At 34.4% G+C, this 21,611-nt stretch overlaps 1 protein-coding gene and 1 long non-coding RNA gene across 10 annotated transcripts; both read right to left on the bottom strand.

Annotated features, from left to right (window-relative positions):
* Nucleotides 1-6,031: 6,031 nt before the first annotated feature.
* On the bottom strand, nucleotides 6,032-7,349 carry LOC139861341 (uncharacterized). The gene is made up of 3 exons (XM_071849713.1): nucleotides 7,218-7,349; nucleotides 6,901-7,128; nucleotides 6,032-6,795 (listed from the first exon to the last, which is right to left on the bottom strand). The coding sequence occupies exons 2-3, from the start codon at nucleotides 7,106-7,108 to the stop codon at nucleotides 6,305-6,307; spliced, it is 699 nt and encodes a 232-aa protein (XP_071705814.1). The 5' UTR covers nucleotides 7,109-7,128; nucleotides 7,218-7,349; the 3' UTR covers nucleotides 6,032-6,304.
* Nucleotides 7,350-8,861: 1,512 nt separating this feature from the next.
* LOC139861188 (uncharacterized) lies at nucleotides 8,862-12,601 on the bottom strand. Of its 9 annotated transcripts, XR_011763675.1 has the most exons (6): nucleotides 12,315-12,601; nucleotides 11,695-11,759; nucleotides 11,372-11,419; nucleotides 11,081-11,170; nucleotides 9,608-10,990; nucleotides 8,864-9,319 (listed from the first exon to the last, which is right to left on the bottom strand). It is a non-coding gene; the product is annotated as an uncharacterized lncRNA (long non-coding RNA). The 9 variants fall into 9 exon arrangements; XR_011763673.1 differs by having other exon boundaries at nucleotides 9,608-11,170; XR_011763674.1 differs by having other exon boundaries at nucleotides 8,862-9,319; nucleotides 11,081-11,759.
* Between the last annotated feature and the right edge of the window lie 9,010 nt (nucleotides 12,602-21,611).

The following is a 21,611-nucleotide window of genomic DNA, read 5'->3' as shown; positions in this document are numbered from 1 at the left end:
TGGAATTCCTTGTAGGTGCACCCGTTTCGAACGGGTTGGATAGCCGGCGGTGGTTCAGCTTGAGGGTTCATTTCCGCCAAGGCTGCGGCGACTCGTTCATTAATCATCTCTTCGATTTGAGCTGCTGTGGGTGTTGTTCGTGTGTTTGCCATTGCCCTTCGAAACAAAAGTTTTGACTTAAGTCAAAATCCAGCATACAACATACAATAATACCGTATATAATAAACAGGGAAACAACACAACGCATGCCAATATAGTAACGCAACCAGGTATAAATACCGCAAAACCAACATAGAGTAATGTAGATAGAACACTGTGCAAGAATTTAACAATACAAAGTTCCATTCATTAATAAAGAGTTGTATACATTCGCATAAGTTCGCACATTACATAAGGAAAACATGGAACTACAAACGAGATTACAAAATGAAACCTACTACAAAGCTCTATGGTGACGGTGGGTAAAGGATGTCCAGCACATGGGACATCTGCTCCTCGATCTCAGTCACTCGAGCACGGAGGATCTCCACCTCCCTTGCCAGTTCCTCGACAGAGGGAGGGGCTGGCAGAGTAGGCGGAGCTGCTGGTGCAGGTGGCGCTGGTGGTGCAGATGGTCCGGCTCCAGAGGTAGATGCTGCACGGCGGTAAGGCTTACGCACGAACGGATCAGCCGGGTAAGGCACGACCCGCTTACGGGCGATAACCCTACGACGATGACCATGTGCGTTAGTGAACGCTCGACCTCCGTTGTTCCCCGGAATAACGGTGCCATCGAAACGGTACCGCTTCTTCGGCGGGGTGGAGGGTGGCTGCACAGGTGCATCATCAGGGTTCTCCTCGCCGGAGTCATCGTCACTAGTGTCGTCTATGGATGAGCCGTCGAATGATGAATCAGCTGGGAGTGGCTGCACGGGTGGCTGTACTGGCTGTCCTCGAGCGGCCATCATCTGTCGGTATCTGCCGGGCGGAATCGGCACAAGACGTCCATCAGGAAGGCGTCGGCACCAATGGTTATGCTCGTTATGGAACGGAACGTCCCCGTATTCCCCGGGAATCACACCACCACCGGAGCGGGGCTGTGGCTCCTGAGGTACCGGGGCAACTGGAGCTGGAATCTCCGGAGGGTCATGGGCTCCGACTGCGGTAACCACTGGTACAGGTGTATGGCTGCTGGTTCCGGAGGATGAAGCGCCGAGGTCACTGGTTAACGGGATCTGTGTGTCGGTAGCAGCAGTAGGTGAGGTGGCTGACGAGTCTGAATCGCTGTCCAAAATGATGACAGGTGGAATATCCGACATCTGAATAAGGAAAATAACTTTTCCATATCAGTAAGTCATAAGCAAGCATGTATTAGGCACTATAGCAACCTAGCATGGCAATAACAACAGTGCTAAACAGAAATAAGATGTGAAAGCAGATTGTAATCATGCAATAGCGGAAATAAGCATACAACAGGTTCGCATGGCAGTGAAGATAAGCAATAGTATGCAGTAAGATCACATAACAGTAAAAGTAAGCAGTAGCATGCAGTAAGTCTCGCAGAAACAAGTAAACTAGCAAGTTGTAGATTAGTCCTATTAGTGAATCCTACTCCGGTCGGTCTAGACTCACTAATGCAACCTAATTCCCTACAACCAATGCTCTGATACCAACTGTGACGCCCCGTACAAAACCATCGTGTACAGATCATCAATCAACAGGATCTTTACACGGTTGAATACTACATGATGTTTGAAAACCAGTTTGCATTCATAAAAAGATAACGTTTTACAAAAGATAGCGTGCATCCTACGAATAGGAGCATAAACATAATTATTTGACCCTAAGGTCGTTACAAAGCCATTGTTTGAAATTAACATAAATTACGAATGCAACAGAAAAGTTCCATGAATGAGACATCTCTAGTAATGCAGCGGATAACTAATACAGCAGGTCCTTAACAGCATTTCAATAACAGCATGACATCAAGTCTAACAGCGGAAGCAATAAACCTCTAGGCACCTGAGAAATACATGCTTAAAAAGTCAACACGAATGTTGGTGAGCTATAGTTTAAGTTGTAATAGTAACGTAAGATAGGCCACGAGATTTCAGTGCTGCAAACAGCGTATCAAACGGTATGAAAAGTATATGTATAACCGTGGGCACCCGGTAACTAGACTTAACGTTTATAACCCCCTGAAAGTACACATGGCGAGTGCGTATGTTCACGAAGTATTAAACACTCGTTAAATGCTAGCGCGACTAGCCCGAGTGGGGATGTCAAACCCTATGGATCCATATCTAAGATTCGCGTTCACCGGTTCAAAGACCAATGACTAAACGTTACCGTGCTAAGGGGAATGTTTATGCCGTTGTATAACCCACACACATATAAAGTTTAAGTACTCGTGCCTAACATGTAAAATGTAAAAAGCACATGTATTCTCAGTCCCAAAAATAGTAAAAGTGATAAAAAGGGATGCTATAACTCACAGAGATAAAAGCGGTAAAGTCGGTAATGAAAGTACGCAAGTAGTAAGTCGGTCCGAAAGGTCGTCAACCTAAATCAAAGGTTACTAGGTCAGTAGGTTGTCTTTATAAATTCTAATAGTGCATAAAATAAGTTTAAGTGTCATCATCATCATCATTCATCATCATAAAAGCTAAGTAAGTTCGTCAAGAATAGAGATCGAAACAATAGGCTGACTTCGGTCAGCTGCTACGACCTCTACGTAAATCGAAAAGACGCATAGTCAGTGGCTATGGCTCCGTATGGGAGTTCCCTAACAGGTGACCAATTTTCAGAACCTAACTCGTCTTAGTTTGACCGTGGTGACGGTCTAAGTGCGAGTAGGTCCGAATTTTCAGCACAACGTTACAAAGGAGTATTGACTTTCGGAAGGCCATAAATCCTAAACCGTAACTCGGATTAAGACGAGGCCTAAACGGAAAATCATCTACTCAAACCGAAATAACTGAAAATCAACTTTCCAGTAGCCCAGGTGGTCTGATCAGATACGAAAATCAGTGGGTTATGTGCTCCGGTGGGGTTCTTGGTGCTTGATGCTCATCACGGTTCTCATCCTTGATGCTTGTAGCTTCAAGTGTACAACTCGTTGATGGTTTAGCATCACTTTTGACCAAGATTCACCATCAATACACAATATGTTAAGACCAAGTAAGAACACAACTCATTCATGAGTCTTAGATGGATGATGAACCAAGGTTACATCATATCCTTAGTCTTAACACAATTTCAATTCACAATAACAACTAAAGCTACAAACTTTACATCATTTCAACAAGTATAAGCACAATCCAAGTCAAAAGAGGTGATGCAACCCTAAGTTAGAGAGCTTGAATCCATTTCACACAAGTTTCAAGGTTGCAAAGCTAGAAAGCTTGAACCTTTAAGTGTTCTTGAAGATCTTGAAGCATAAAGCTTGGATCTTGAAGATACATGAAGATTACAAACAAAAGTTTGAATCTTTATCATAAAATAACAAGATTAAAGTAAAAGAAAGATGAATCTACAAAGTTGGTGAAGATTCAAAGCTAGAAAGCTTGAATCTTCAATGTTCTTGAAGAATTCATGCTTGAATCAACAAGATATAAGCAAGATCAAAGATACAAGGAACTTGATCTCCATAAGAATGATGATGAAGGTCACGAAAATGATGAAGAAAAGAGGAAGAAAAAGAAAACTTACAAGCAAGGAAAGAAAGAAAGAACAAGTGTGTGAAAAATCAAAATGATCAAGTGTTGGAATGAGAGGCAAAGGGCTAGTATTTATAAGCAAATGAGGTTCACATGGATTGATGAGGTGGCCAAGACCAAAGGCCTCTTGGCCGTGATTTTGAGGGAGGGGAGGGGGAGACAAAACTTTGCTTTTTGGCTAATGGTGTCTAAAGTGTGTCCTTTTGCTAGAATCCCATGTGACAATTAGATAAACCTTATCCATTATGCCAGTATGACTCTTTAATTAATTTATTTATTATTTATTTTATTATTATGGGTCACTAGTAATAATACTTGGGCTAATTAATTGGGTCACTAGCTAGAGTAGGGTGGGCTTGAGCCCAACAAGGTAGAAAGTCCAACAAGACTAACTATTGGGCTTTAGCAATTAAATAAATAAAATTAAGGATCCAAGGGCCCAAGTAATTATTATTATAAAATAATAATTAATATTTCGCTGCCCATATATTCCGGTTCCGAGAAAATTCAAATGTGCGCGCAGTCCGCGGTTTATCCGTAACGGCAAGTAACACTAACGGTTATAAAGCATCCAATGGACAAGTTAAGCATCCTACGTACTCTAAGGCACGTTTTAACATATAATTGGAAGTAAACCACGTATATCAAGTTTCCAGAGTATAAAGTAACACAGTACGCACAGATACGCAGTTTCGCTAAAATACAAGGCACAAAAGCAAGTCGAAAAAGTCGGGTCGTTACAAAAGCACCCGCGGTTAAAAACTTAGGTGCGAAGGTGGTTGGAAAGAAGGATACTTTGCAGCAAATTCAAGTCATAAACATGGTGACTGTTAATGGTGATATACAAACGCAAAAACCGCTTGAAAGTTATGAGAAATGGCAACTTGAGCCTATAACTTTCGCGTCAGCAAATGGTTGCGGATTTTTAGAAGAACCAATTGTGATATCATGCAAGCTTGCGAGGCTGGGTATTCAAGTAATGAAAGTCCACGTGGACACTGGTAGTGGTGTTGATGTTATGTATAATCAGTGTTTTCGCAAGCTGCCAAAGGTTGTTCAATCCAAGCTAAAGCCAACCGCAATATCTTTATCAGGCTTTTCTGGTGAATCTGCGTGGCCTATAGGGCAGTTAGAGTTGGAAATTGAAGTTGTTGATGAACAAAATGCGCAGCTTTCGCGTAAAGCTTTATTGAATCTGTATGTAATGAATACTGTTTCGTGCTATAACATTCTTTTAGGGCGCATCGCTGTTCGTAAGCTGGGCATTATTTCATCCCCAATTCATGGGATGGTAAAGTTTGCAACTTGTAAAGGCATTGCGACAGTTACATCTGCGGTTCAACAGCCATTTTGTGCATCTATAATAATGAATGGAAATGTGGGAACAGAAGGTCATGTAGTGGTTACAAACATGGAGGTTATGGTAATAGATTGATTTTAAATGTGGGTGTTTGTAATTTCGCATGAAAGTTTTAGTGCGAATAATGGAGATGCGGATTTTCACACGCATATTATTGTCTAGAGGTGAAGTTGGAAATTGTCTTTACTTACTGTATGTTGTTTGAAACAACATAATGTTAATAAATAAAGTGTTTCAACTTCTGTTACAATATCATTGTAACTATATCGCGTAAACTATGATACATAATGAATATATAACTGAATGATGGAGAATGAGGCCTAAAGTGATGGAAAAGCCCACTTTATGCAGAATTATATTAAGGCTCAGAATGTAATTGGTTTTAATTAATGTCCATTTTGTTATGAGAAATGAAACAATGGATATAATTAAAAATTTACGAGAATTTGTGCCAAAATTGTAATTCAGGAGCGGTGTGAAAGTACCAGGCTCAAAATTGCATAAGTGATGGTAAAGCCCACTTAATGTTACAATAAATTAAAAGTGTATGCGAAAATATTAATATTTATAATTTTCCCAAGATATTTAAATGCTTGGATGCTTCGCATAACACACAAACTTGCCTAAGGATCGTTTCGGCGGACTTAGAAGATTCATAATGTGTGAACACACGTGCATACAGGTTGTTTCGCATAAAGTAGTTGTTTATTATGTGCACAATAATAAACAGTGAAAATGCAAAGGACAATGTTAGTGATTATGAATATTGAAAAGTACTTAAAGCGCTATAAAAATAAAAAGTTGCAACTGATATAAACATTTTCCATTATTGAAACCGCATACGACAGCGGTCATGTGTTACAAAAATACACGCAATCATAATTGCGGATTTACTATGCGATTACAGTTCAAGTTCCATAATGTCCTTAATAGTAATATTCTCCTGTTGGCTAAGTGCGGCAAGAGCTGGAATATCAATACGCTCTATGCCTTGGCTGGTTTCGCTATAAATTTTCTCTGCAACCTCCATATCGCATACTTCCTTCTCTATGACCTCTGGATATGGTGGACCAATACCATAAGCATCTGAGATTGTTGACAGAAACTCGCAGCGTTCGCGGAGCTTAACCGCGTTAAGGTACGCTTGGAATTTCTGCGAAACTGGTTTGGAATCCATGATCTTATGGCTAAGGTCGGGAAGATATGCGACAAGTTGTTTAAACTGATCATCTGTAGTTGGAAACTGCTATTGGGACTCAAGCGTAGTATTGAGCGTAGTCACTTGCGCTTCGGCTGATTGAAGTGCAGTTTGTGACGTTCCAAGTTCTTTTTTAAGTTTGGCGTTTTCTTTTTCCAAACGTACAATCCTGTTATCGGCCTGCTTTAATGCTTTTTCTTGGGCTATAAGCTCTTGGACTAATTTGTCCCTGCGAGGGACGTCATCCACAAGAAAACACACTGCCGCATAGAGATTCTGCACTCTAGCACTTTCCATGGTTTCATCATCAAATTTTTCAAACTCCTCGCGGACATCTGCGGGAACTGCAGATCCAAGCTTATATAATTGGTCTGCGGCTGTTTCACGATCGATGTTCACGTGTTCATGGAGATGGTCGAATTTAACTGACATAATTGGGCTTGCGGGAGTAAACCCTTTATCAAAAATATTGTGCGGAATATCCTGAGAGATATTAAACTGCGGACCTTCTTGTGAACTTTTTGTAAGATCGATGGGTTCTGCATAAGAAATTTTTATATTAAGCGAATGCAGTATGAATGCGTAATAATTGCAGTACGAATGCAGTATTTTTATAAAGAGATTGTAACAAATATTTTGTATACCTTCCTCCTCGAAATCATCTTGAACAACGCGTTTTGAGCGTTTCTTTTCTGAAGCAGCAAGATTAATTGTAGAACTTTTGCGTTTCGACTTTTCATGAATTTCCGCAATCGTGTTCTCATTAATCAGTGGCTCTTCAACGTCCGTAATTTTGTCATCCTCTAATGAACGACGATAAGAAGTGTATCCTGTGATATTCTTCTGACGCATGAGCTGGGCGAGAGAAATCTCTGCGAAAATAATGGTAAATGTTAACAGTTGTATATATATGAAAAAATGCATTAACAAAAGGAAAATTGTAAATAAGACAAGTATATACCGTTATCATCTGCATCCTTGAAGATGCCAATTTGGTTTGCCCATGGCCAGTGCGTAGAAATTCTGCCTACGTGTAAAGGCACAATTCCATAAGGGCGAATTTGGAGACGCGTATTGGTGGTCTGTTGAAAGGTTTATGTTTCGTATTCATCAAGGGTAACGCGGTCTTTGCTGTATTTAGAACATGCAGTTACCCAGGTGTTGATCTTCTTGTATCCGCGGAGAGCCGTGCTTTTTATAAAGAAAAAAGATTGTTGCCAGTTGCCAACATTCTCTTTTGGTGTGTCCATAACACCATTACGGCACTTGAAGGTAAACCAGCTGGCATCGTGAGTTAAGATGGTAGAAAATTTGCAGAATACGTCCAGAGAAGCTGGCCTATTGATGGCATTAGAGTACATTTCAAATAATATAAGTTTCGCCACCGCATTAGGATGCAATTGGCCAGGACCAACCACGTAAAACTGGCACGCAGTTAAAAAGAAGTCAGTAAAAGGAAGCCTCAGATTGCCTAAGTACAGCGAGGTTTCGTATATGGTAATATAATCCTTTGGGGAATTGTCAGCAGTAACACCTGGTGCAGGTGCAATAGGTATGAATTGATCAAGCATCGGATAATTAAGCTTGATCTGTTCGAGTAACTCTTCAGTAATAAGTGAATTGTAATCAGTCACTAAAGGACTTGAGGTTGCTGGAGAACGTGATGTAGACATGATGGAAAGTAATTAGGTGATGTGGCTAAATATGAAAAAGGAAAACGCAGTAAGTTGAATAAATGCGATGCAAATTGTAAAAGCACTTTTTTAGAGAGAGAAATTAGTGGGAGAAAGTGAAAATGAAAATATGCGGTTATGTTCTCTATTTATACTCATAAGGTTGCAATATTGCCGTTTACAAATAATCATGATGATCCAACGGATATTAAAATGCGAAGGGATTGTAACGGCTAGAAATATAGCCGTTAGAATTAAAAATATAATGCGGGTGGATAATCTAGGTGATATGCGAAACTGCGTAACATATGTAAATGGTTTTTAAAAACCGTACAGACTACAATTTTTTAGAGTTTGTCTTACATTTTCTGCGAAATTGTAACACAATAAACTGGGGGGACTTGATCATATACATACATATGTATATGTTTAATGCGGAAAGGCATTTAAAGACAAAAGCACAAGACACTGAAACCGCGGTAAAGCTCAAAGGAACGCGGTAGGATTACGCAGAATATTAAAGAATGCGAAGGATTCTCGCAGTGTTTGTGCAGAATTCCCAAGTGCCCGCACATCTTACTTCCGCGTAACTCCTGAGCCTATACATAGGGAGCTTGACCTCTCATTTTAGGTTGTTGATTCTGGAAGAATTGCTCTAGCCATATTAATCTCTCTCGTGACTTTGCCCGAGACTTGATTATTGTTTGGTTAAGGTAATTTGCGAAGACCGGGACATGGTTGTTGATCGTTTAGCACTTAACGAAATATGACAATAAGGTCCTAAAATCATAATCGACATCCATTATACCCCTCATTGCACTCAATCCTTGATTAACCTTAATAGGATAATCTAGGATTGATCAGGGAACTGAAAAACAAAAATCAAATTTTAACAAATATTTCAATAACTCCTGGACAAACAATTTTATAAATAAACATTTAGTTCATATACATAGCTACGAAAGCACATTCATCTACTTCATTGATAAGCATATGAGTGGACACTCTTATGTAGCATTCAAGAGTAAAACCCATACAGCAAACTTCTATTAGCAATTTATATCTGACACACACTATATTGAAAGTATATGCAGTATAATATATCATGTATGTCAACTCATTTATAAAACTTTCTCCAGCAGCTACATAATTAATGTCAATATTTAAAGCCATCTTAAGAGAGACATGTTAAATTATTCCTCAAACCAGAAAATTGCAGAACGACTACAAATACGGTCACAATCGCCGAGATCCCAATAATACATAGTCACACCTACGAACGTCAATACGTCCACGGTCCACCACTTCCACCATTCTGATTAGTATTAATCATTCTGATTAGTATTAATCGTACTAATTATCGTTGGAGCAACAAAGTCATTCACAGTATCTACAGCATTTGACATCAAAATATCAAAATAAACTTATCAAAATAGGAGCTTATATAAAAGAATACTAACATTAGTAAAGAATAACACAAATAAGCAAAAACATTAGCAGCAGTTACATGATTAACATCAACGGTTGATTTTCCAAAAGGAAACAAAGACGGTAATCGGTAGACAGAGACTAACAGCAAAAGCATAATAGGAAAAGCAGCTGAACTCAATATAACTCCAACATTTGAGAATTAAATATTATGATGGTCATCAACCCTTAACTGAAAATAAGAAATTACCTCTGTTAGTTGTTATCTCATGTTATCTTTGACACCAATAAAGAAGCTTTTACTTCTCACTTTTTGTTCTTTCATTCTTCATATTTTGTAGGTTGAGCTAATTCCAACTGGGATTTTTCCTTGTGGATTTGACCCAAACAGATGCTGCAATGTGAGTGATTAATAGAGGCTTAGACCCAAGTTTTAAAATATCATTATTATGATCATGCGAAACAAAAACTAAAGTAAATACAACATACATCTATCACTTATCCAATTTTTATTGCTATAATTTTAAGCATTATAAAGTACAAAATGTCTAAAGTGACTACCAATGGCTACGTACTAAACTGTTTTGCTTAGCCCTTAAGCATCCCTACTGATTGTGTAGTAAGTATGTGGTAGAGTTAGCAATTAAAAACAAAAGAAAAAGTAATGGGACTAAATGAAAATTAGTTGGATTTATCTATTACTTAAATTAACTATGATTATGTGACTAAAAGTAACGATAACATCAGGCTAGTGATCGACAAATATTTTCCAGTTGTTGACCAAAATTCGTTGGATCCGAATATGAACATCTATTAACAGTTAACATGATTATGACAACGAAATGATCACAACCAAACCAAACAAATAATATATTCTGTAACACCATCAATAAGGAAAAGCAGCTACTACAATAAAAGCGAATGCAAAGATATACCTTCAGATTCTAAAGGGATAGAGATTACAGATACCGACATATGCTTCCTATCTATCGTACAAACCAATGGCTGCAAACACTGCTGGAGCACAGGAACTAATGGCACCCCAATTTCAGTTCAAATCAGCTTATCTTCTTAAATCGTAACATTGGCGTGATTTAATATGCGTAGGAAGCATGTGGTACTTGGTTTCTATCCAAATGTACCACCACTTAAAATTTTCGAAAACACCTTTTCTATTTAAAAATATCAAATGTCACCAAATTAACATGAACCAATATAGAGGATTAAGGTGGCAATTCTCGCCCAAACTATATGAGCCAAATTCGCATATGTTTTTACTTCTAACATGGTTGTGTGTGTATATATATATATATATATATATATATATATATATATATATATATATATATATATATATATATATATATATATATATATAATAGTCTTAAAGAAAATGGTTTGAAAGAAGCTATTAGTGACACGCTTGATATAGAATAGAACACAACAAAAATCGACCAACTTAAACGTCAATGAATGGAAACTATCACTGATTTATGTAAGTAAAAATCCCAATCAAAGAATTATAAATTAATGATAATGTCATACCCTAATAATAAATAATCATTAGTAGGGGCAGTTAGTTCAGATAGACATACCTCTATTGTATACAGCTTACATGGAAGATAGACATACCCTATAGGTTGTTATTGTTATGGTATTGAAATGGTAACTAAAGTCCAACAGATTATAATGTATAATCAAATAAAGATCCAGATAGACATACCTCTATTGTATGCAGCTCAGATGGTAGATTCTCCAGTGAATATGCAATTGTTATGATCTAGTAAGAACGCCGACATAGAGCTTCAAAACACTATCAGAACAACCAATTGTTATGAACATTCATTTATATTTATTGTGATGTAATACATATGATTTTTTTGCAATACATAGTTTCCCAGTTATTCCAAGTATTGTTCAATATTGATTCTAATAAATTTTCCCGGTTATTACATCATAAAAAAATCAATTGGGTCTTGCAGTTTTTGATCAAACGAAAGAATGATAACCGTACCTTCAAGCAGCCACTCTCTATCAGATAGATACTCTATACTACTTCAGCCTGTGTGTTGAACATTTATGAGCTAGAAGAAGTTATCTCGACCCAAGGAGTCGAGTGCTTAAAGTAAAAAGAAAAGAAAAAAGGCATAAACAACATCATAACTTTCCTAAGCATAAACAACATACTAATTCTGTATGAAAATTAAAATAAAATAAAGTGTGTTAATCATTACAGGTCAACAATCCCTTCCACAGATTCACCCATATTGACCCGTGAGCAAACCCACTCAGTTTATCACATCTATTATTTAAAAGAGATGTAGTTAAAGATTGTACCTTGTAGATGACTTGGACGTCTTTCAACTGGTGTTGAGTGAGTATTTTGTACTCAATTTCTCTGTCTGCAGTTGGCACATAAAAATTATAGCTTTAACAAACTCAGAATACATAATACATCAGCGTCTTGGCATTCCATTGGTGGTAATTATTTATTTTGTGTTTTTCCGTTTTTGTTCAGTCAATTTTAGTGATTATACATACGGAGTCACCGATGAACATGTATATTAGCAAAATTACAGTTTTAATAAGTTAGCAACACTGAATTTTCTTATGTATCTTGTGTTCCTTATTTATCCTTGCCAAGACCTTCTCTTTATCCCATCTTTGTAATATTCAGTTCATTCATAAGTCGAAATCAAAGAACGAAACCTAATATCTTACAAAAAACCTATCTATTGCAAATATCATATTTCAAAGTCGTGTAACAGGTCTCCAAATACAGCGAAAACCAATTTTTCAAATCTGTGCTTTCTAATATCATTTTAATGTTCTTTCATCTAATTTTATTGGGTGCACAAACTCTGCTTACAACAACAATAACAAAATAACCTTAATTAACCCTAACCATAGAGCAATTGCAGATCATGAAACCCTAGTTAGAAATAATAAGAACTTACAGTTTTTTTGGTTTTCTTCTTTGTGGTCCGGTTATGAAGTACTCCGTAACACAACTGTTTATTTTCATCTCCACCATGTCACTTCTTCCACCATCGCCATTGTCGCCGCCTCGTTGACCGTCGTCGCGTCGAGTGCAATAGCGACAACCTCCAGTAAAGTCACCACCGCCTGATAATTAGAGAGACATAGATGAAAAGCTGGGTGAGTTGATTTTGGAGGTGGTGGAGTTGAGAAAGAAATAAATGTGGGTGAAAGGACGATGAGGGAACAGTAATGGCAGATGAGAATTTGGGGCTGGGGAAAAATCAGAGATTATTGATCTCTCTCTTTTATCTCTTTTATCTCTTTTAAATTTAAACATTAAAAGAGGATCATTATCTCTCCTAATTAAAAAAGCTAAACCCTTTATGACCTTAGGATCATTATTAACATTCAATCTCAACCATCTATTTGAGGTATTAGGAGCTAATCATTCAGTAAAATGTCTAAAAGACCCTTAAACTTGAATACACTCGCGGCCAGATTAACAAAATTAGGGGTTCAGATAATCATTTCCAGTTAACGCATTCAGAATTGAGAGCTACCCTAACTTTTTCCCTAAATCACCTAAAATCAAATTAGTTATTTCTGATGATGATTCTCAATTGTATCATTAAACTCTAGGACAACAACCTACGAATCAAATCAAAGAGCTAAATCCGGCCATTGTTGAAGATAATGGTTTACAATATAACCCTAAAGTCTGTGAAATCAGGTAACGGATTCATATTTTAGATGATATATATCATTAGTTTAAGTTTGATTCCTATAATGAAATATGCGAGTTCGATTACTTGAATCCATGTTTGAATATACGATTCTGATTAACTGAATCTATGTTTGCATCTATTTTTTAATGGCTAAACGATGGTTTCTGTATTAATGTTTAATGGCTAAACGATCGAGAATCACTTGTAATTTTCTCCATCTAAGGTTTGTCTTTTATTTCAAGCATCAATCAATTCTCTAACTTTCAAATCATTAAATCCTCATAACATACTACTTCCTAATTATAGATGGATAAAAAATCACAATTCCTACCCATCGATGGAGGTATATACTGTAAAGAATTATTAGTTTTTTGATATTCAATAAAATATTGTTATTAATAACCCTGGAATTTTGCGAAATCTTCATTCTTCATAAACAGTTATTGTGTGATTTGATATAGATAGGTATACATTGAAGTTTCCTAACCTTAGATGGAGGTATGTTATCTTCATTAATTATTACTGTTTTTTTTTTCTTTACCAAACATCACCATTTAACCCTAAATCTGTAAAGTTTCAATTTTTTTTTTATAAAAAAAATTACCAATAAATTCCGTTTGGTTTTTCAAATTTTGTTATTCCTATTTTTATTTGTCAATAGTTGAATATTTTTAATATTTTATACAACTATATTACTCTGTTATACTGATATCTCGATACATTCATATAATAATTGATATTTTGATAAATTAATATATTAATTTATTGATATATTGTTAGTGTTGCTTAAATTTCATAGTTGTTAAATTTAGTAATGTGGACGTCAATTTAGGATGAAGTTTTAAGGTCGGAATGAAGTGACTAGAATTACACCATTTGTCGAACACTCTGATTAGTATCTAATACGATGACTTTTGTACACACACAAATTGAGTCTGTATTCCTGTTATACCAGAAGTTCATTTTTGATACAGGCCTTTAACACGCTTTTCTGGCCGATTTACAGGACAATAAAATACCAGAAGTTTCAGTACATGATCTTGCACGAGATCTTGTCAGATGTTTGCGTTAGTAGACTTTTCTAACCATGAGTATTGTGCTATTTATTTGTAAAAAATTTCACAATTTAACCCTGCTTTTCAATTGATCATAGCGGGTATTTACACTCGGAGTGAATCATGTATTGTGGCTTGAAGCCATCAAACATCTTATTAGATGACAACGACCGGACCAAGGTATATTCTGTTTTTATGTTTGCATCTTTGGTCATTCTGGAGAAATTAGGCATCGGAAATTTAAATTTTTAATCATTTTCTGATTTCTAAAAATCATTTGTGTATGGAAGGTTTAAGATAAAAAAAAATGCTTGTAAGAACTCAATGAAGAGCAATAATACAAAACTCAACAAAACTCAAATCAATATCTCATGTAAGGTGCTGAAACTCAGTTATGTGGATGTTACCTAGCAAATTTTAATAATTATGTGAATGTTAATTTGATTTATGCTTAGTAGTTTGAAATGGATAGGCTTCAGTGAAACGATTTGAAGGAACAAATGGGGAGGAATGTGAAACTTATCATACTCATGCTATTGCTGCTCAGGTACAACTTCTACAATAACCCGATTTTGTAGAATAAATTTTTGTGGTTAAATGTTAGAAGGAAATATGTATGTGATTTCACTTCAAATAAAACTGTACCCAAAGCAAAGGTAGGTATATGATATTACTCATCGTATCTTGTGGAATTTTTTTGCCATTTATTTGTGTAGTTGTGTAGGTCTTGTAAATTGGTCCTTAACGAGCAACTTCCCATGGCCTCTTCATGTGAATTTGTTTTATTATTTTTGAAACAAGACTAGCCATTAGCCAAACATGTGCTTGGGGAAACTTGTGCTTAGGAAGCTTTCGTTCCAAAGAAGACAAACTCATGTTATTAAAATTACATGAGTCTTATGTTAATGTCAATGAGAAATTTACCGAGTCACACGTTTACCAGATTATAGTCGATTTTTCCTTCAATATTTTGTTGAATATTTTTTATTTATTTGGAATTACTATATTAATAGTCATACATTCAACGTTTAGATGATATATTTCAAGGAAAAGTTTCGGTTGCTACAATAGATTCATAATCAAAGTTATGACAAGTTATAGAGTGAGTTAGTGTATACATGATTTGGAAAAATCGAAAATTTGAAAGTCTTCGGGAAGAAAAACTGGAACATTCTGCGATCAACGAAATTCAAGTAAAAAGTTTTCCTTGGATATCATTGTCGATGGAAAAAGGTCCAGGTCGAGTGGAATCAATGGCTTTTAAATCCAAGCGTGTATGATGATCATGGATAGATAACTTCGCTGCTTGGCTTCTTCGTTGTCCACTGTTTTTTTCCGTTCTTCGCCATGTATTGGGTCAACTCAAAGCTACCTGTTTTCGTTCCTTTTCTGTTCCTATAATTTTACAAATGCATGTCCTATATGCGGTAGTAGTATGTTGTTCCCTTTTACTCTCACTTTTATTAATAAGAATTGTTTTGCATTTTCAAAAATAAAATAAAATAAATTGATCATAAACAAAATTTTAATAAGAACCCGCAAGGTTGCGGGTCTTAAACTAGTTATCAATTTATACTCTTGAAAAATTGATGATTATGAAAAAATGAGTATAAGATGGAAAACGGCGCAAGAGCTTATGGGAGCTTATGAGAGCTTGAGTTTATGATTTTAATAAGTTCCAAGTAATAAGCTTTGTTTGGTAGACATAAAAAGTAGAGCTTATGAAAATCATAAACTCTAGAAAAAGAAGCTACTTTTAGTAGCTTATGAAAAAAAGTAGAGCTGATAAACTGGAAAATAAGCTCCAGCTAGTTTACCAAACACTTATAAAAAAATAATAAGCTCCAGCTACCATAAGCTTCAGCTCCAGCTCTAGCCCATAAGCTCCAGCTCCAACTATAAGCTCCAGCTCCAGCTAGTTTCATCCAAACACACCCTTAGACTAGTTCTAACCCTGCCAACTGCCTGTGACATGGCAGTGTCAAATTTTGACCTCCCAATAACCCCCAGTGTCAAATGTAAGTGTCAAATTCAGTAGGGTCCACCTGTTTTTATTTTTTATTTTTTCAAATGATTTAAAATGGTTAATAAATATAACAAAAAAAATAAATTACATTAAAATGATAAATAAATACAACAAAATTAAATAAATAACATTAATAAAAAAAATACATAATTGATTTTTGATTGACGATTACATAGATTAAAAAAAAAAAACTAATTCGTATTGCGAAAAGTCGGTGGAAGGTTCCAAATATGCTCGACTAAATCCTCGGTGAGTTGGTTGTGCAGATCTCGATCCCTTATTTCTCTTGCGATGATATCTCGATCCCGTCCTCTGTTTCGTATACGTTCCATACCATTTTCCATTACTTCGGTAGTGAATCTTTCTTCCCATTTAGAAAGTGCAAAGCCGTTATCTTCAAGTATCATGAATTGAACAATCCGCAAATCTTCGGAGTCAAAATTAGACCCCCGTTGTGACAACCCGGAAATTTTCAACCAAATTTAAACTTTAATCTTTATATGTTTCCGACACGATAAGCAATATTTGTTAAGTTAAATTGCAAGAATTTTAAACTATGTTCATACATTCATTCAACCTCGACCATGTTCCAATGATTCACGAACCATTAAACGAATATGATTATATATGTATATGTGTATATATATTATAACTTGAAACGTAAACAAAATATTAGATTAAATACTTTATATGATTGTATCTGTTTCAAAATATTTATCAATGGAATTAGAAGATAAGATCAAATGATTGAATTATCAGATATATTGAATTATGATTACAAGTCTCTGTTAAAAGGCCCACCTTGATTTGAGAAATCTTTCCGTTTTAACAATATTCGGAAAATGGTAAAGTGATTTATAAATAAGAACAAATTGTCAATCATTGAGAACTAGACAAAGGATAGTGGAAGATTGAATCTCATAAAGACTCGATTGATCTATTTAGTTTCAAACGTACAAAAACGTTTTCAGTTTAAAAAGAACTTTATTATTAAAACGTATATAACTTTTATAAATATCTAGAACCACTTTTGACAACTCATTACTTAACTAGTATGATAAAGATAACGATATTTATATTTTATTTTATTAAATATATATAACGATTTAAATTAATATTATATATATTTATACGCGTATTATACGTACATAGTTTTATACTTTTATTATACTTAAACTTTACCTTTACTTTATTTTTACTTTACTTTAACTTTAATAATTCACTTTAATAATTCATACTTTAATAATTCACTTTAATAATTCATACTTTAATAATTCACTTTAATAATTCATACTTTAATAATTCACTTTAATAATTCATACTTTAATAATTCACTTTAATAATTCATACTTTAATAATTCACTTTAATAATTCAAAAATCTATTATAAATAGAATTCAATAGGTTTCATTATTTCATAGAAACTTGAAAATATTTTTCTCTAAACTCTCTCAATCGATTTACATATATATATTTACTCAGTATTATTTCAAGATATTATTAGTATACATAAAATATTACGACGGAGTGCTGTCCGAGTAATTTCGAAATTGTTTTTCGAGTAGGATAGGATTAAGGAAATTATGGGTTATAGCTATGGAGGTGATTGAGTATGGTTCATGGGTATGCTCGTGAGGTCAATATAGTGTTTATCATTTCCGTTGCGTCTACGTACCTTTCCTGCAATATTGAATCTCAATATTGATACGTGAGTACTCATAATTTAACTTTTACATACTAATAGTGTATCCCTGACTAGTGCTCGAGTATTTAGGATTATACATGCTTGTACTTTTGATATTGCCCTTAGACAGGTTAGGTTGAATATTGAATTAGTTACACTTGCGGTTGAGATAAGGTATAAGATATGCATGTCCTTGGAAAGCTAGCGAAAAATTAAGGACTTTTCCTTTAGATATCGAATGGTTTCGATGAACGGATTAGAAGTTATAATCAATTGAATTTTCTATATTTTTATTAAAAATGATTATTATTATCGTCGTTTTTATCGTCGTTCTAGTTTTATCTTATTATTATCATTATTATTATCTTTATCAATAAAATAGATTTATCATTAAAAATTGTTATTTTTTTATTACTATCGTTATTATTGTTAAAGTTATAATTAGTATTATTATTATTATTATCCAATTATTATTATTATTATTATTATTATTATTATTAGTATTATTATTATTATTATCATTATTAATATATATATCATTATTTAAAAATGGATATTGTCATTGTTATTATTATTATTACTATATTATCATTAAGATAATTATTAGTATTATCGTTAAAAATGTTATAGTAACTATCATTATTAATATTAGTGTAATTAAAACAAATATTTGTAACACCTAATTATTTTGATTACTATTATTATCATTATTATGAACACGATATAAAAGACGATTAAAAGCTATTAAACGAAACGATTAGGAAATAATGAGTAAGAGTATCATGATGAAATTAAAATATTATAAGATATTGATTTAGATAAAATTATCGTTCTTATTATTTTTATCATTACTATTATTATTAAAAATATCGTTAGTATTAAAACTATCATTTTAACAAAAATTATTATTTTAATAGAAATGTCATTGTTACTATAAAATATCATTATTATTATTATTTTAAATAGAATTATTATTTTAAAGATAATATTAAAAATTATCGTAAATATTAAAGTTATCATAATTAGAATTATCGTTTTATCATAATGTCATCTTAGTAATTATAAATATTGATATTTTTATAATAATTATTATTATTACAAAATAATACAACTTTTACTTACTATCATTATAGATATTATTTTATCAAATAAATATGTGATACAAACATATTTTACTACGTGTAATAACTTACTTTAATAATACCTATCATATTATCTTTATGATATTAAATGAACCCTATAAATTTTATTACTTAATATATATAAAAGTATATTATATTATATAAATTTAATATAAAATTTTATTTATTAATAAATAAATTATATTATTTACTCTAATAAATATTTTAAAAATATTTTAAAATATAAAACGACGATATTTAAACTATATATTAATCATGTATAGATTTTTGGAAATTATTTTGAGTCAAATTTACTTTTGTTGACTTTTGCATATTAGTCTCGAGCATTAGGATTGTGGTACACTATGACTTGGCCTAATTTGTTAGACAAATATTGACCAACACATAATTATATATAATTAATTTAGGTTCGTGAATCCGAGGCCAACATTGCACTTGTTCAATGACGTTATATGTATTTTTACTACGAAATACAGTATGGTGAGTTTCATTTGCCTTTTTACCCTTTATATTTTTGGGACTGAGAATACATGCGCTTTTATAAATGTTTGACGAAATAGACACAAGTAATTGAAACTACATTCTATGGTTGAATTATCGAAATCGAATATGCCCCTTTTTATTAAAGTCTGGTAATCTAAGAATTAGGGAACAGACACCCTAATTGACGCGAATCCTAAAGATAGATCTATTGGGCCTAACAAACCCCATCCAAAGTACCGGATGCTTTAGTACTTCGAAATTTATATCATGTCCGAAGGAGGATCCCAGAATGATAGGGGATATTCTTATATGTATCTAGTTAATGTCGGTTACCAGGTGTTCACCATATGAATGATTATTTTTGTCTCTATGCATGGGACGTATATTTATGAGAACTGTAAATGAAATTCTTGTGGTCTATTAAAATGATGGAAATAAATGATTATGATAAACTAATGAACTCACCAACCTTTTGGTTGACACTTTAAAGCATGTTTATTCTCAGGTGTTAAAGAAATCTTCCGCTGTGCATTTGCTCATTTTAAAGATATTACTTGGAGTCTTTCATAGCATATTTCGAAGAACGTTGCATTCGAGTCATTGAGTTCATCAAAGATTATTATTAAATCAATTTATAGTTGGATAGTGGATATTATGAAATGGTATGCATGCCTGTCAATTTTCGATGTAAAGAAATTTTGTCTTTTAAAAACGAATGCAATGTTTGTAAAATGTATCATATAGAGGTCAAATACCTCGCAATGTAATCAACTATTGTGAATCGTTTATAATGTATATGAACGGGTCCTTTCAGTTGGTATCAGAGCGGTGGTCTTAGCGAACCAGGTCTGCATTAGTGTGTCTAACTGATAAGTCGTTAGGATGCATTAGTGAGTCTGGACTTCGACCGTGTCTGCATGTCAAAAGTTTTGCTTATCATTTCTAGTCGGAAATCATCTGCTTATCATCCATAGGAAATTACCTGCTTATTATTATTAGTCTAGAAACGTCTTGCTACATTAATTGCATGAGTAGTGTATAGACAAAATTCATATCTTAGCGTATCTGCTAAATCATATCTTATCGTATCTGTTACTTTAAACTTTGCCTGACATACCCCGCAAATTCCTCCGTAATCTATGAAATCTTTTGATCTCTATATATAGATATCCTATGTAAATAGAATACCACCCGATAGCCGAAAAATCATTTTATATCGAAAATCCTTTATCCAATCGTACGAAATGGAATTTGTCATCAGTTCAAGTCACTCGGATTCCGAAATGGAATCTCACTCAAGCTCCGAAAGCAGTGTGACCGGAATGGATTAACCAATCAGTCATCACCTATTCTGGATGAATTGGGGATGGGTCTGTAGCCTCCTCAATCATTGGAAACAAGAAGAAGGCGATCTTTTCCATCCACCACATTGCCCTCTTGGCGAAGAACCTGAAGCACTTACCGGCGAACCTGTTCGAGACACCATTTTCTCTCTCATTTCCAGGGTATCTCATCACGATTATATACTACATCAAATTCTAGATTTTATTTATCCTCTCGTTCCGACCGACAATCATCCTGGAATAATAGAAGAAGTCAACGAACTTCGCGCTCGGGTAGTGGCTTTGGAGAATATGGTGCAGAGATTACAAACACCAGCAGCAGCACCAGCAGCATAACCAGTACCACCATCATCAATGCCAACAGTACCATTACCACCTCCAACCACAACCGCGTTGTAAACCTCAACTTCACAATCTGTCCCACTAGCATCAACGTCATACGCACCATAGATACCAAGGAGTACCAACAACAATAACTGACGAAGCATTAATTCATAACTTCATTGGAGAAACATTCCGCGGCGATTATATAATCTCTAAAGTCTTAGAGATTATCTAATCTAGCACTAACCATAAATCAGTTAAGCGAACCAAAATGATAGAAGGAAGAGTAGAAACCCTGACAAAAATGGTGTGTGATTAACAAGTTAAACTTGTTTTACCAACAGCATCAACAGTACCGTCAACGTCACCAGCATCGTCAGTACAGTCAACATCAGAATCAACAACACCTATAATATCACAAACTCCGTCAGTTCAAGAATCACTGTGGACATCATTACGAATCAATAACGTGTATATTGTATCAACAAGTT

This window comes from Rutidosis leptorrhynchoides, chromosome 8 (genome assembly GCF_046630445.1).
Source record: "Rutidosis leptorrhynchoides isolate AG116_Rl617_1_P2 chromosome 8, CSIRO_AGI_Rlap_v1, whole genome shotgun sequence".
Taxonomy (NCBI): Eukaryota; Viridiplantae; Streptophyta; class Magnoliopsida; order Asterales; family Asteraceae; genus Rutidosis; species Rutidosis leptorrhynchoides.
This window is presented reverse-complemented; position numbering and strand designations above follow the sequence as displayed.